Genomic DNA, 16,938 nt, shown 5'->3' with positions numbered 1-16,938 from the left:
AAACCCACCTAGTTGAACACAGCCTAAGTTACCAAATTTTAGATCTATGAGCTAAATAAATAGCTGTTTTGTAAGCCACTAAGTTTTGAGGTTGGTTTCTTTCGCAGCTTAACTGATTTGGGATTTATGGTGTGGCAACATGGTCCAGGGAACATGTGCCCACACATGTGTGGATACAGACTACACCTGCTTTAACCATTTATGATAGGTGCCTGCTCCCACAGGTATTTTAATGAGACCCTTATCTTAAAGTCTTGGAGGCTGCACTTGCAAAAGAAAAGGTAATATTGGTGGTAGATCTGACACTCACTAGCATCACTGTTTCCCAGAAAAGGGGGGCTAGAAATTGGTCCTGTGTCTATATTGACTATGAGGGTCAATCATGCCCAGGAAAATACTCTGTAGGTGGACTGCAGTGTGTAGTATAGGAACTGGTGTTTCTGGAGGAGACCTAGAAGTTTGCAGGTAACACAAAAAATAACGATTTTGTCTTCTCCTCCACCACTTCTTATGGAGAGAATAGGTGGGGGTGTTTTTTCAGAGACAACTAAGACTTTACAAAGTAGGGAATATAATTGGAAGGCACAACCCCCTCCTCCTTCTCTCAGGCCCCTTGGGGAGTATGGAAAACTTCTCTAGAGGAGATTCTGGCTCTGACCAACAGTGAAGTCAGCAGTTGTTCATGGCAGAGAGGGAAGCACATAATGGACACTGGAATCCACATCAGCATGGGCTAGACACAAACTCCCTCTTTCCAAAAATAACAGGAGAGGAAAGTGACCTTGAAAGGGAGAAGCTGATAACTGGCTAGCACAGGTCATTTCAAGAAAAGAACTTCAGAGAACTCAAATGAATTCTTATGCTTCCAGTTTATTCAACAGAAGAGAGATTAACTCAGTGTGGCCTGGGGCCTGCTTTGCCCCAAGAATGGTTTATGAATGGCTGGGCACAGGCAGCTTTGGTCAGGGGACCTAGAAGGAAAGGCAAGGACTTTCCCCAGTTTCTGCCAACAACAGATCTTAAGATCCTCGGTCCACAGCAGAGTTTTCTGGATTTTCTTTCTTTAGAGAGAGAGGACTCACTGGAAGGGTTACTGAGTCATCAGAGGAATGATTCCATCAGTGGGAACAAAGGGCTTGTCAAAAGCAAGAGGAGTGTGTCCTGGGGGCGAGATGACAGGACCAGAGAGTAGCATCCAGTTTTCAGCTTCTGTGTGAAGACCAAAGTAACCCACCAGGGGTTCAGGGTCCACCTCAGAAGTCAAATTCTCTTCTCAAGAGTCTCAGTCTGCCCAGCAGGGGTGACTGTCATCTTTCCTGAGGGGATGGTCATCTTCTCAGGGGCTTCAGCCTTCCTTCTTGGGGGCATGGTTTTCTCTCCAGTCTGAAGATGCATAGGAGCCACAGTTATCCCTCCAGGGGTCACAGCCTGGTGGCCCACAGGGGTCATGGTCTCCTCTCCAGGGGTTTCAGTCTTCCATTCTGGAGCTCGGGGGTGTTTTCCAAAGGACAGAGTTTCCCTTGTAGGGGTCACAAGCCCACCTCTGGGGACTGTGGTCATAGTTTCAGACTTTCTATGGGTCTCGGTGGCCACAGCCTCCCCTCCTGGGGGCAAGATCCCCAAATCAGTGGTCAAATCCTTGATCACAGTCAGCCTTTCTGGGCCAATTCTTGAAGAATTCACAGCAGTTGAGAGCCAAAAGTTTGGTGGAGGAGTTGAGCTGAACTCTAGAGGAAATCATCAGAAAAGGTTGAGATTCCTACCCCTTCCTTCCCATCCTATTACTGGCAGGACTAGACCCACTCCAGGGCTGAAGTACCTGCTCCCAAACCAGAATTGGAGGATTTCCTAATGTACCCACTTGAGGACATAGACAAAATCTCAACACATGGAAGCCCTGCTCCCCTACCTCATCATGTTAACATGATCCCAGGGACCCATGGGTACTCAGTGGGTCTGTTACATTTCCAGTGAGTAACCCCAAGGATGAGTCTGCCAGTTCTCTACGCTTAAGCCCTTGATTTGACCTTTGCACCTTGAGTAAGACCTTGCCCCCAAAGCCTATTTCTTACTTGTGGAATCCTCAAGGAGAACCCTTTTGTGTCCCCCCATCCTGGGAGGCACCAGGAACAAGGCTGAGGGCCAGGAAGCTGCTCTAGACAGCATGCTGTAAAGAATTGGGTTGGAGTCCCATTTCCACCCCGACTGGCTGTATTATCTTTCTGAGCCCTAGTCTCCTCACAAAATGAGGGTTATAGACCACCTCCAAGATTGTTGCAGCTCTAGCATGCCAGGTTCCATCTCCTAACTGCCAAGGCAGTCTCTACTATCAAAGAGATATCAAAAAGAAACCGAATTTCCTTTTCTGGCTCTTGTCCCATGAAAACAGGAAAAAGAAATAGAGAAATAAACTAACATATATTGTGTTCACTATGAGCCAGCAAGTTTTCATTCCATATCTCATTTAGTTTGTATAATGTCCTGAGTGTAAGGATTACTCCCATTTTGTAGATGGGGAAAACAAAGCTCACAGAGGTCAAATAGAGCATGCACTCAAACCAAGATTAGAAAGCAGACTAGCGTGGCATCAAAGTTTATTCTCCTCTTTCAGTGTCATGTTGCCTCACCAAAGCCTTTAGATCTAACAGAAAGCACGCGCCAGTAGCTGGGTATGCAACAGCCAACCCCAGTTTCCAGGTCATAGCTACTCACCAGCCTTCACCAGGAGATTATTCAATGTGTAGACAAGGGGGAAAGGGCCAGTTCCACAGAAAGTGCCCTTGACGTCATCCAGGTCCAATGCCCACACCATGGCCCCCCCAAAATGCTCTCTCATTATGAAAAATGCCTGAAAAAGCAGTAGTCAGTCAACCCACTGTACTAGGTACAATGGCAAAAACAGATGGGCTCTCAGAAGGCAATATGGCAGGATGGTTAGGCATGTAGTCTGGATCTGAATCTAGCCTCTACTGCTTATTAGCTATGGGATCTTGAAAAAGTTACATAAAGCTATGTGTCTTAGTTGCCTCATGTGTAAAAAAAAATGGATAGTAACATTTCCAACATTTTTAGGATCCAAAGAACTCCTACATGCACACGTTACAACATGGATGGAATTGGAAGACATTATGGTAAGTGAAATAAGCCAGTTACAAAAAGACAAATACTATGATTCCACTCACAGAAGTACTTAGAGTAGTTAAATTCATAGAGATGGAAGGTAGAGCTGGGATTAGCAGGAGCTGCATGAGGGAGGAACGGGCAGTTGTTTAACAGGCGTGGAGTTTCAGTTGGGAAGACAAGAAAGTTCTGAGATGGATAAGGGTGATAGTTACACAACAATGTGAATGTACTTAATGCTACTGAACTGTAACAAAATGGGTAAAATGGTGACTTTTATGTTGTATATAATTTGCCACGATTTGAAAAACAATTTTTAAATTCCTACATGTAAAATATTTGGAGCAATGCTTTGCACATAGTAAATGTTCATAAATGTTAAATACTGTCTGGCTCCCCAGCCTGCTAATCACCACTATCATCATATTAAATGATAGATATTGCTTTAGTTTTTAAAAATCACATCAACATACCTTATACCGTAGCGATGCTAGAAAGGAGGAGTAGAGCACATAATATTGTACCCTTTACACATATAAGAAAATAAAGGCTTTTATCCATGATTTTTTAAACTTCAGATATAACTGAAAGGAGGATGTTTAGCCTTGAATCCAGGTTTTATTATTACTTTATGAGTGTTTTCTGTAAGGCTGATGGAAAAGATACAATCTGTCACATCCAAACAGCTCCAAAGCCAAATCAGTTGGCTCCTTCTGGGCTTTACTTCTCCCAAATGTAAAATAAGAATGAACCCCATAATTGTTAAGTTTGAAACTGAAGATTCTGAGATTTTTTTCTACTTACAGGCTAACAAGTTAACCTGCCAGTTTTATAGGTACACACACACATACACTCACACACTGTACAGACAAAGGCCTCATGGAAGCAGAGGGAAACTCTATGCTGGAGCAAGAAAGGAACAAGGTCTCACCTTGTAACTGAAGCTGACGGCATCATCATAGCCAACCCACTCCTTCCCCTTGTAGGCATATGGGACATACTGATCATCAATCCAGCGCTTCTTCGCTCTCCAGATGAAGGAGCAGATCTGCCAAGAAGATCACCAGGTCAGTTCTGTGCCACGGAGGGAAGCGCCAGCAAGGATAAAGAACCCAAGAATCCCCCACCAGGGAGTGAGAAGAAGGCAGACCAAAGAGGGGGCGGGGAAGCCACTCACAAGGGACCTTCTCTCTATTCTGCAAAATTCCTACTACTGCACATTCCTTCCTCTGACATCCGCGATGGATAAACAGAGAGAGAACCAAGGAGTGGCTGACATCCTTAAGTAACCAAACCAGGGTTTGGTAAATAATGTCAATACCAAACTACTACAGTAACAGACTTGACTCTGGACCAAACTGTATCTTTTACAAAGAATTTTCATGAACAAGTATCTCCTCTGTTCATTAAAACCAACATAAACTGCCCCATCTAGGTAGTTATCAAACTAACTTTCGAATCTATAATAAATATAAAGGTCTCGAAGGTAGGGAGAACTAGGTTATTACAATCAAAGAAGCATTGAGTGTGGACTGGGTACCCATCCCTGAGCTGGAGACCATAGACTGCAAAGACGTAGATGTGTTCAAGTTGGGCTGCAGAAGTTAATGTATAAGGTTTGTTTTTGTTTTTTTAATTAAAGGTTTAGTCTACCAAAATTTCTTTGACCCATAATGTCTTTCAAGAACACTCCTTCAACTATGTTATCACTCATAACCATGCTTCATTGGACTAGCAGGAAAACATCTCCAGGGAGCCAGCACAGAATAGAGATTGGAGAGACACCAGCATCTCCACTACTACCTCAGGTAAAGACACAGCTCACCCCCTGGCGCCCCTACACACCTGTGTCTATGTGCCTGCTGTTCTCTGCCTAGGAGGTCCTTCCCATCTTGTCATTCCTGCCCATCAGGACTCTACCTGTGCTTCAAAGATCTGCTCAAAATCCACCTGTGTCATAAGACATTCACAGGTAATATAGCCACCCACTCAGTGCCCCTTACTGTCTTCTCTCTTGTTTCACATCCCTTGGGTCCATGTCTCTTTCCTTCAGTCAACAGTAAGCTTTGCTGAGATGGGGATTAGGGAGTGGAGTTAGGGTAGAGGAGAAAGAATCTGTGATGGGAGATGCCTTGAATTACTTCAAAATTATCTAGTAGTGGGAGGGAGCGATTCAGGGAGCAGGGAAGAAACAAGATTGGCCATGAGTGGTTATTGATTGAAGCTGGGTGAGGGGTATCTGGAAATCAGGGAGAGTGAGAGGACATATATATATATATATATATATATATATATATATATATAGCAAATATTAATTATGTTTAGGCCATATATTAAGTCAGGATTGACTTAAATATCTTTTAAGATTCTTCTAAGGGGTAAAATTATCTGTCCCGCTCCATTCAGACTCCACCTAATCCCTCACCCCTAACAAAGGACTCAAATAACTTCCCCAGAAGAAACAGAGAATATCCCAGAGAGTGGGTTTCCCTTGCCCCAGGAAACCACCTCCTTGTCCTGTCTCCAGCCCTCACTCTTGCCTTTCTCCCTGTCCTTGCTCTTGCCCTGGGCTGGGGTGTGAGAGCCCTAACTAATAGACAGAGCTCCCCATTCCTGTCACCTCATAATAAGCCAAGAAGCCAGCTTGCTTGGTGTACTTCCCTGGAGATGCCGGTCCCACAGCTTCTGCCCACAACTCATTCTCAGAGGCTTTGAGGAGGCGAAAAGTACGTCCATAGGTGGGGAGCCCCATAAGGAGCTTCTCAGGTGCTGCCCCAAGCTTTCGCCAGTAGTTCATGGCATATGCCTGCAGGCAGGAAGAACACAAACCCCTCCTTCTTACCAGGAGCCAATGGGCTGACTCAGGGACAGATTTCTGGGCCACATGAGAGCTTTCTCTTTCTTACCGAAGATTTGGGGTCCTTGGGCACAGAGAACAGCGGGCTATTGTGTCCTGTGAACTTTTCCCAGCTTCCATGTAAGTCATAAGACAAGACGCTGATGAAATCCAGTAGTCTGTAAGGGGCAGGAAGAGGAGATATGAAGATCGTGCTAGCTAGATTTTCAAGTCCGATCATCACAGCGATGACTAGCTAACTAGCTGTAAATTGGGCACCCAACTTCCCTGCCATTTCTGCCTGTGGGGACGGCCCAAGCTGTGCCCTCCACTTGAGAGGCTGCCCCTGGAACACACAGCTGGTTAGGGACGGCGGTGCATCAGGACCTATGCCATGCTGAGAGTAACCAAGGGAGTGAGCAGGGGTCAGAACAGAAAACAAAGGCATTCAGGCTGATACAAGTGCAACAGAGTCTGCATAAATCGTCATGTGTAAGCAGTTTTGACCCACAGCATGAAAAAGCTTCTGTCCTTCTACCATTATAGGAACCATTGAAACCTATCTCTTCCAGAAAGCTTTCCAAATGACAAAGTGTAATTGAGCCCTACCAGGTCACAGGTGTCCAGGTTAACATGGATTATCTAATTTAATTTTAATCTGTCCAATGCCCTAAGTACTACAATTGTCTCCATTTTAAAATGAAGAAATTGAAACTCAGACCGTTATCTAATTTGTCTAAGGTGACCCAGCTAGGTGAAGGTGGTCTCACTCAACCCTGCCTGGCTGTAAGACCAACACTAGCCAATTGTGCCCCACTATGTCTCTCACCTTTCCTGCCACCATGGAACCACTCTCCTTAAGTGTAATCACATGCAAAAATTGCGTGTGACTTCTTGTGTTCTGCCTCTACCTCAGTTATCACATCTGTGAATACCCGATTCTTGAGCTTTGAGAAAATTAGTCCAGAGCTGTCCAGAAAGTTAGGAGCTCTCTTTGCCTGATTTTGTAACTTTTGCATGAAGACCTGTGCTCTGAAAACTGGGCCTGACTGGGCATTCGTATTTTTGTTTCAGTGGCAGTAGTTGGTAATTAATCCATCTCTATGATACCAGCCATCTGGCACACAGTGTATGTCTAAGGGGACTCTGGGACAGCAGAGGCCAGACTCCTGGATTCTTCTCCTAGAGACCCAGCGATAGGCGATACAGATCTCTACCCAAGAGGATGCTGTGGTGTGGACTGGTACTACATCACCTCCCTCTGATCTCCTAAGGAAAGCCCAGAATATAATGGAATAACCCTTGTCCCCACCTATGCTCCTGATCAGCCCACCTCCCAAAGGTGCACTTACAGCAGGGCAGGAACTTGAAAAGCTCAAGGACAGTGCTTGGGCACCTCTGGGGTTCTGAGCGTGAGATGTCTCCTTCCCTCCAATGTCCTGCCCACCAACGCAGCACCCACTCACCTCTCCAGGAGGTGCACATCATACGCTTTTTGGATGACACGGGGATCCCCAGAGACAGCAGCGGAGAGCAGCAGCCTTGGACGCATGGTGAGCTGCGCCTCCTTCCTGAAAGCAAGCAGGAGCTCCTGGGAAGAAAGAGAGGCAGACGCGAGAACCCGACAAAGCAGAGTCTGGGAAAACAAGACTCATCCAAGAAACCTTTATTTACGGAGCCCCTTGAGCCAGGAGAGTCAGACACCGGCCCTGCCCACCGGCTCGTGAGAAAGGCGGACGTGAGCCAATGTGGTAAGTCATTGAACAGAAGGCTGGCAGCAGGCCCAGGAGCAGAGTTCAGACAGCCCACCTGAGGGAGTCCAGGGCCTGCACAGAGAAGGCATCACTCAGGCTGGAGGGCTGGGCCAAGGCCCGGATGTGACAGAGAGAAAGAGCCGCCATAGGGCCCTTGCTAGGCAGCTCTTTGTCCAACACCTGCAGGTGATGGCAGTAAACAATCTTCTGTTACCGCTGTCTTGCCCTTGTGCCCGGCCTTAGGCTTCCCCTGTGCCCTGAGCCCAGATATGATCAAAGTAGAATCATTTCTGGATTCGGGAGCTGCCAGGCTGGCCTTACTTCAAGTAAGAAGACAAAGGTCCAGCGGTCATGCCTGGGGCTGCCTCTGAGTCCAGGGTACAAGAAGAAGAGGTCCAGACCATCAAAGCCGTGTGTCCTCAGGAGGGCTATCACTGAAGTGACAAACTTCTGCCGGTTGGCGAATGTGGACAGCATCGTGGTGAACCTGCAGGAGACCAGAGGTGAGGCCAGGAGTGTTTTCTGCACAACCTCAGCTTCCCTTACAAGACCCCTTGGTTCGCACCCCATGGAGGGCACAGTGGATGTGACTGAGGAAAGGAAGGCAGGTCGTTGAATCTCTCAGAGCTTCTTAAAGCCCGTCCCAGCACGGGGCTCCAATACCCAGGAATGGGGACTTCAGGCTCCAGGGAGGATTTGCAAACCACAACTTCCCCTGCCAGATGGAAACAAGCACACAGCCTGGGGTGGAGAGAGCAGGCTCAGGCCAGCTTGGCCTCTGAAAGCATGGTCCGCCCCTAGCCACGCACTGTCCCTCTGCTGTTTCCTCGTGGGTAACAGCTCAGTCCTGACACCCTGTCCTGGCACTGACTTTCTCTGCCTGAACAGATTAGCGGAGGGAACATGAGCCAAGGGCCAGCATTTCCAGAAAGATCTCTGAGCTAACGTGGCACAGGAGGGCCATGCTCAGACTAGGAGTTCTGTACTCTTTGCTCTTTTGTTCTTTGGCTGTTTGATTGTTTTCTTTCTTCTTTTTTTTTCTAGTGCTTTCTCTTTCACAGTGAAGACACTATTGGAAAACTTGTAAGTTATCGGAGTTGAACGTTAAGCAATTTGGGACTAGTCCTGAGTGCAATGATTAGAAAATTAACCAGATTCAGACTTAGGCAGGCCTAGTTCCATTATCTGGTTTCCACCCATAGCTGGGCCATCTCTCATGGTCACCTGTGTGAAATATGGTAAGTTTCTTAAGCTCGCATTCCTGCTTTTCTCTGCAAATTTAGAATGTAAACAGCCACTTTGTAAGCCTCTCCCAAGTAACCACGAGATAATGCATGCAAAGCCTCTGGCCAGCGTGTGTACACAGCGAATGTTCAAGAAGTCGTGGCCCAGGGAGAGGCGAGGCCTGGGGTCAGGCAGAGCCAGTTCTCACCCAGCTCCCTGCATCCTCCCTGCATTGCTCCTGGGTTCTGTGCCAGGTGCTTCCTCACATTCCCCCACTCTCAGGCTTCCAGGTGCCCCTCTCCTACAGCTCCTTCCTCTAAGGCAGGAAGGGAGGCAACTCTCTACCCTTGGCCTCAGCCATGAAATAGGGGGAAAGTTTCTTCAGAGAACATGAAGGCAGTTTGTCACCTCCACACTGCCTACTGGAGGGTAACGAAGAGTAGCCACCATGCACTGGACACAGACCATGTGCCCAGGTGCTCAGCTGAGCATCTGGTTTATATCACTTTCTTTCCTCCCATCCTTTCAGGTTGATACCACTGGCTCCATTTATAAAGCGAGGAAACCCAGGCCCTGGGAGGCTTGGGGTTTATCCATGTCCTAAACAAGACTCCTCCCCTCTCTGAGGCAAAAGCCCTGCCTCTTCTGAAGCATTGAGGGGACAACTGTGAGCACCCCATTTTCCCGTCATTTCCCCCCAGCCCCTTTCTCACCATCTCCTGAGCCTGCCTTGTCTCCCCTCATTCACCATGGAGGAGAGGTCGGGGGACCCTGGACTCCAGGGCCAGGTCAGGACTCGGGGGAGTACTAGCGTGTCTCCCCACAGCCCAGCTGGCTCCCCACTCTGTCCTCACCTCCGGCCTGCCTGCTTCTCCCCCATACACCGCCCCCACCCCAGAGAGAAGACCTGACAGCACAGTCTCACCTCGATGTGCCGAAGTTCCACCCCCCGATGGACAGCAGTGTCTTCAGCTCCTTGTTCCTGTGATGCAGGACAGAGTCTGTGAGCTGGGTTCTCATTCATTCATTTGGGGACTGTGGCAAGTAAGGGGGATGGGAGGACAGGAACGGAACGGGGGAGACGGGTGGGGGAAACTAAGGAATAAAAGAGCAGAGCCCAGCAGAACCCAAGAAGGGAAGAAGGAAAAGAGGGAGAACAACTAGCCCACACAAAAGTCATCACACCCAGGAACGCCAAGGCTGCCCAAAGGCCCCCAAACTCCCCGCTCCCATGACAGTCCCATAAAAAGGAAAAGAAAAAGCCTCCTAAAATTTCTCTTCACTCACTTTCTTAGTCACAAACGTTTACTGAGCAATTATTATTTGCCACTGACTGCTTTAGGTGCTTGAGATACAGCAGTGAACAGAGGATAAGCTCCCTGCTCTCCTCTCCAGAGCTTATAATCTAGTAACATGGATTTTTCCTACCCTTCTATACCATGGATGCAGTGACAGACCACCCCCTGGACAGGAGAGCCCAGGAGTCCTGGGGAGGGAGTACTGAGCACCAGCTCTCTGCCGGGCACTGACCCAGCCACTGGTGAACAAAGATTTCACATTGGCCCTTCCCTTGGGGGGCTCATTTGCAGGTGATAGATGGTAACAGAAACACTAGCATTTGTGAAGCATTTGTGATGCACAGCCCTCCCTGAAGCGCTTGAACAGCATTAACACATAGAATCCTCAACACGGGGCTTGAAGGGTGAGTTGGGGGATGCCAGGCAGAGAAGAGAGAGGAGGGCATTCCAAGCAGGGGCCACAGCAGCCACGAAGGCAAGGAGGCAAGGACGAGCTGAGAGTGCTGGTCAGTGGGGAGCTCCCAAGGCAGGGAAGCTCCGGAGAGCCCTGGACAGGAGGTTAGGACACAAGAATCAGAGGAAAGTGGACGACTCACAGCAGAAAAGGATTAACTCTCTTCCATTTGTAAAATACAGCCCCACATCCAAAGGGAACACACCTCTCCTTGAGCTTGTTGAACTCTGGGTAGAGGATTTTCTCATCCTGGGGATCCTTAGGAACAATCTGATTGTTGTTCATTGAGGCAAAGGCAAATACCAGGTGGGTGCAGAGAAAGGGGTCCAGGTCCCGGGGCAGGATCGAAGCAGGGCTGGGCCGACTAAATGCCCAGTTGGTGAAATAACACACCAGTTTGTGGGCAGCACCTGGCAGGGGAGAGCAGGCATTTGTTGGCAGAAACCAAGGTGGGGATGGAGCTCAGCTTCCACAGAGCAGCGTGGACACAGCTCAAGAGGCAAGGCCACAGTAACACCCCCCCACTCACACCCCAGAGCTACACTGAAGGCAGGTCCCTCCCCCACTGCTGGGGTCCCCGGGGGCGGGGGGAAGAATGCCTTGTGAAACCCTGTTCAGAATGGATCCTCGAGTCTGGATCCTGGCACAAGGAGTGAGCCAAAGAGCAGGTGACTGAAAATCGTCTGCTGAACTGCATTGAGTCAGTGATCCCTGACACGGAGCCAGGGCAGGGCGGGGCTGCAAGAGCGCTAGACATGGAGCACTTCTCAGGTGGACACTCTCCCTGGCTCTGGAGAGGACCACACAGGGTCCTTACCATTGTGGTGTTTCAGCACAAGAACCAGCCCTGCAGGACACAAAGGAGGAATCACACGCAGATTCACAGGCACACCCGGAGTGACACACCCCAGCACACCCTCCAGTTCTGAGTACACCCACCAACTCAAGCAAATGGAGACACACACACCCTTCCCTCTCTCCTCTTCTCTGCACTGAGCAGGTGAAGCCAGATCTATCTGATCTCCTTTCCACTTCAGTAAACACCATACGTATACACACATGCTTTGCACAGGGACAACCATGACATTTAGAAGTCCCAGCAAAAGCTCTAGGTCAATGGTTCTCAACCCTGGATGCTAATTTAAAAGTAGTGATATCCTGGCTCCTCCCCCAGAGATTCTGAATGAACTGGTCTGAGGTGGAAGCCAGGCATAAAAATGTTTAATGTGCAGCCAGGGTACCACCACTGCTCTGATCTCTCCTCCCTGGGCCCCTCTGGCCCTTCACTGTGTCCTGTCCTACCTCTACCTAATCCAGGGCCCCGAGTCGCAGAATGCTTCCCAGGAACCAGCGAGACAATGAGCTTATGAAGCCTGGCACCTCCTGAACTAAGAGACATTGTGGAGCTGGGACCCACCACACTCACCAACCCAAAGCAACAGCTTCCCCATCTCCGTGGTCTGAGAGCTGCAGGTCTAGACCTCAAGCCCCTTTATATGCTCTTCCCCAGGTATGACCCTGGGACAACACTGGGATAGCCCAGCTAAACACACACAAAACCAGGAACAGTGATTAATGGGCAGCTGCCCCAGAGTCACAGTGACCCCAGCATCTCCCGTCCTCCCGTCCAGCAGAGCTATAGCTCTCCGATCCAACAAAGCAACAACTCCCTCTGACACTGGCACAGAGCGGGTGTCCACCATGGGCCCTGGCGAGGGCAGGGTGGCACTCAGCCCCTCTTTCTGGAATTCAGCCCCATGTGGACTGAGTATGAGGAAGAAACACTGAAGGGCAGCAGTAATTCTATTGTTATAAGATTAGTGGTTAGAAAAGCTGTGTAATGTAAAGTTTAAAAGGCCCAGTAACATATGTATATGTATAACTGATTCACTTTGTTATAAAGCAGAAACCAACACACCATTGTAAGGCAATTATACTCCAATAAAGATGTTAACAAACAAACAAAAAAGGCCCAGCTATGGACTCAGGCAGGCCAAAGTTTGAATTCCAGTGTCAAAAATTAGAAGTTTTATCATCTTGGGCAGTTATTTAGCTCTTTGAGCTTCAGTTTCCACACCTGTAAAATGGAGATAACACTTGATCTTACCTCATAGGGTTTTATATGAATAGAGATAATGTGTGAAAAACTGTTAGTTCAGTGCTTTGCCTATAAGTAAGGGCTCAGTGAATGGTAGTAGTTATTAGGGATGGCACAGGAGTTTCCTCCCAGAGCAGGGTTCTCAAACTCAAATGCTGACAGGCAGGTAATGTAAATCGGTGAAGTGGACACAAGAGAATAGTTTACTTTCCACTTGATTAGAATAACGGTTCAAGTCCAGTGATACACTTCAACTTCTCTTATCAGGAGACAACAGAGATTGGTATGAACAGGGACAGCACTGAGTAGCCACTAATTTCTGCCTTACAGTGAAATAGAACCAATCTTTTGGAGGATTCTTCAATTTCTCAAGAGAAGACAGAAATCTGAATTTTTGTTTGAGTCAGCAATGTTTTAGCCAGTATATGAGCCAATGGTGACACTGTCATGAGAGGTGTCATGAACCTAAGCAATATAATGAACCCAATTTTGGACACCTGGGAGCCAATTTTTTAAAAATATAACAATAATATGAAGGATAAATAACATAGATCTATACTCCAGTGTTTTCATGATCTACTAGTTTTCTTTTCTGCTATCGAGGCTCTCAGATCATGAGTAGGTCCCATATTTCAGGGTGTGAACCTCAATCAGGGGGAACCAGAAACTGGATGTTCTCAATGTATCCACGATGTTCATCCTCTTGGAGACTTACACAGCTCACCTAATCCACATGCCACTGAGGTGCTAACCAGATGTCAATATAATAAATGACACTGGGAAGTAACAATGACTAGTGGTTGAACTCACTTCATTTCCAATATGAAGAAACTAGGAAAGTTTAACTTGTAACAGCAGGTTGCTTGGATATCATGGAATAAGAACAATAAGTTGGTATAGAATGTTTAGGGCAAGGATATTTCACTGAAACTTGGGAAAGCCAGAGAATACCCCACCCAACAGAGGCTGTGTCTCCATTTGTTCAGCCCTCTTCGCCTTCCTTCATGTATTCAATGAATATTCACTGAGCACAGGCCAGGCCCTGATAGGCACCCTAGGTATGTGGTGATGAAGACAGTTTCTGCTCAAGGAGCTTCTAGTCTAGTGAGCACATGGATCACACTCCTCAGAGCCAGTGTGTGTCCCTCTCTTGTATCTCTCGGATGAGTGTAGAGTAAAGCACATGAGTTTTGTTTCTAAACAGGATTGAGCTCCAGTTCCCGCTCTGTACTACCATTAGGTCCCGCCTGCATGTTCAATGCCACCCTCCATACCTTGAGCTAATATTAACCAGAATCAGGAGATACTTAAGCCTCATAAATGCAGTGCTGGATCAGATCTGGCAACAGCTCGCACCATTGGTAGATCACCCCTGGTGCGCTTCCTAACTCTAGTGGCCAAGCTCTTACTTGTTTCCCAGTTCCCAGCGCATGTGCCTTAAGTCTTGTTTCTGGGTCTCTGCTTTGATTTCTCTTCCTGGTTTATAACTGTAGGCACCAGTTGTTTCCTAGGGCCTGGGTCCTGACTCATTCTTTCCAGGCTCCTGGGGCCTTACTGCCTGTCTTTTAAGACCACCCTGATGTGAATGCCTGTTTCTCTCTGCTTCTAAGCCTCCCTTCACCCCACCTCCTGCTCCCCAGATACCACATCACTGAGATTTCCCACGAGGTTTGTGCCCTTCCACCCAGACTCCTGCCAGGAGCACTAGCTGTTCATGCTGTACCCATCACAGGGCCAGATCTGCCTGCCAACTGAACCTCCTTCACCTGCACCTGGCTCAGTGTTCTGGGCTCCTAGTCTGCTGCAGTGGGCAAGGCTGGATCCCAGACCTCCTTCTTCCATACATTCAAAAGTGACTAATGATGCTGAGAAGAACGGCAAGATATAACAATGGATGCCCAGGAGTGACGTCTGCTTCATTCAGGGATGACTGTGCCAAAGAATTGGCAACTAAGCCTCTGTGTGTAGGAGATGATGAACAGTGAAATGCTGAGTGAGGGTCAGGTTGAAAGTCACTGTGCCATGTTGCACTGCTCGCTCCCAATCCTCGTCCTTGGGTTCCTGCTGTCAAAAGTATGACCGTTGCTTTGTATTTTCACACACCCACCCAGATGCTTAGGAAACACTCCTTCCCAATGCTCAGCCTGTTCTCACGAAATGAGAAGAGGCACGTACAATACCTTTTAGTTGGCTTGCTGAAGAAATCCCCACTGCAGCACAACCTCTTCCACATTCTACACACTCAACTAGTTGAAGGAAAGATCACAGACGTGAAGGGCTGTGGGTTTAACAAAGCATTTGACCAAACTTTTCATGATTCTCATGTGGAAGAATTGGAGAAGTATGACTCGAACAAAAGCAATTGGTTGAATAACATAAGAACACAAAGAGTGTTGACTCCAGATCAGTGTAAACTTGAAATAGCCTTACCACATCTCTAAAATGAAGGAGATAGACTAGAGCATTGTTTCCCAATATTTAATATAAAAGATGATTTTTGGTTGTACCTTAGGATTTTTTAATATTTATGTGGGTTTTTTGGGGTTTTTGGGGGTTTTTTTTGCAGTACACGGGCCACTCACTGCTGTGGCCTCTCCCGTTGCGGAGCACAGGCTCCGGACGCACAGGCTCAGCGGCCATGGCTCACGGGCCCAGCCGCTCCACGGCATGTGAGATCCTCCCGGACCGGGTCACAAACCCGTGTCCCCTGCATCAGCAGGCGGACTCTCAACCACTGCGCCACCAGGGAAGCCCCTATGTGTTTATTTTAATTTGTGTTATAAAATGTAATTATCCAAAAACGCCATTATTTCTTAGATATTATTTAAGTGTAAAACTTGAGGCAATTTGAAAAAGAATATTTTAATAAAGCAGTAAAGGTAACACTATTTATTCAATCCCCTTAGAAGTCATTTTGAGAACATCACAATCCTATAACCCAGAAACTTCACTTTTAGAAATCTGCCATGCAGACATATCTGCCCAAGTACGCAAAGAAAGTATGTTCACTGCAGGTTTACTTGTAACAACAAAAGACAAACAAAACAAAAGGGAAATCCCAACTGACTAAATAGCCATTATTTGGAGACATATAAATATGTTGCTACACATCCATGCAGTGGCCTCTTTCTTTACTTTTTAAGCCAGTTGTTCTCAATTGGGCAATAATTTGCTCCCCATGGGACACTTGGCAAAGTCTGGAGACATTTTGGTTGTCACGATGGAGGCGGGGTGCTACTAGTACCTAGTGGGGAGAAGCTGAGGATGATGCTAAACACCCTACAGAGCACAAGACAGCCTCCCACAGCAAAGAATAATCCATTATTGATAATTAATAATCCCAAGGGTAAAAAAAAAACCAGTTAAAGCAGAGTTGCTTTCATTGTTGTTCTTGTTCTTTTAATTTCATCACAAACCAGAGATCAGGTATCTACTTACCCCTTATTACCCTAAATTTAAAATTAAATAACTATTTCATCTATTGTGAGCTCTTTTAGTCAGAATACGTGACTGATTTATCTTTGTAGCTCCAGAACCAGCAATTAAATGGTCTGCCTTTGGAATGAATGAGCTAAGAAAAAGCACAGCCAAGGAGCACACTCTGGCTTAGAAAGAGGCAACTGGCATTGGGTCCACTTATAGAAGCAGGGATTGTAACAGCTATATTTTATATTACTTGTTTTTATCTTCCCATTTCCCTCCTGTTACTTTATATGAGGGCACTGTTGATGGCTAATTGTTTAGGTTTAATGTGAAAGTATGAACAAATGAACATCATCCCATGATGATAAATAGCTGATGGAACTTTGGGCATCTCTTGTGTTGAGGTCACGATATTTGACCTGCATTTCGGACAAGAGAGGACAGTAGGGGGCAAACAGGCTGGACCACAACAGATATTTTCCAATTGTCCCTCTATCTCCCCATCCTTCTCCACCTTGCTCTCTGCCCCTGCAAGTTAGTCTGTTTGGACTACATCCAATAGCTCAGTGGGCTCTGCCTGACAGAAGAGTAGAGGGAGGAAGGAGAGTGAGGTCAGGGTAAGGATCACTCCCTGTGAGGTCACATCAAGATGACCATAACCCTCCTTCGAGGTTCACTGCTCCTCTCAAGGAAGACTGCTCGACCTGACTATCTCTTCTTCCAGTTTCAGG

At 47.2% G+C, this 16,938-nt stretch overlaps 2 protein-coding genes across 9 annotated transcripts in view; both read right to left on the bottom strand.

Moving 5' to 3' along the window:
- Positions 1–16,938, bottom strand: part of WDR77 (WD repeat domain 77) — a 111,516-nt gene that overhangs the window by 78,384 nt on the left and 16,194 nt on the right. The gene's annotated exons all lie outside the window — the stretch shown is intronic.
- Positions 851–16,865, bottom strand: OVGP1 (oviductal glycoprotein 1). Its single transcript, XM_033435177.2, is given in 12 exon segments — positions 851–1,120; positions 1,123–1,272; positions 1,275–1,727; positions 2,713–2,848; positions 4,052–4,168; positions 5,741–5,926; positions 6,027–6,135; positions 7,423–7,547; positions 8,032–8,197; positions 9,860–9,916; positions 10,892–11,096; positions 11,504–16,865. Coding segments are annotated over 12 exon segments (2,070 nt in total). The 5' UTR covers positions 11,769–16,865; the 3' UTR covers positions 851–1,019.

This window comes from Orcinus orca, chromosome 1 (assembly GCF_937001465.1).
Source record: "Orcinus orca chromosome 1, mOrcOrc1.1, whole genome shotgun sequence".
Taxonomy (NCBI): domain Eukaryota; kingdom Metazoa; phylum Chordata; class Mammalia; order Artiodactyla; family Delphinidae; genus Orcinus; species Orcinus orca.
Note: the sequence above shows the minus strand (reverse complement) of the source record. Positions and strands in the feature narration are given on the sequence as shown.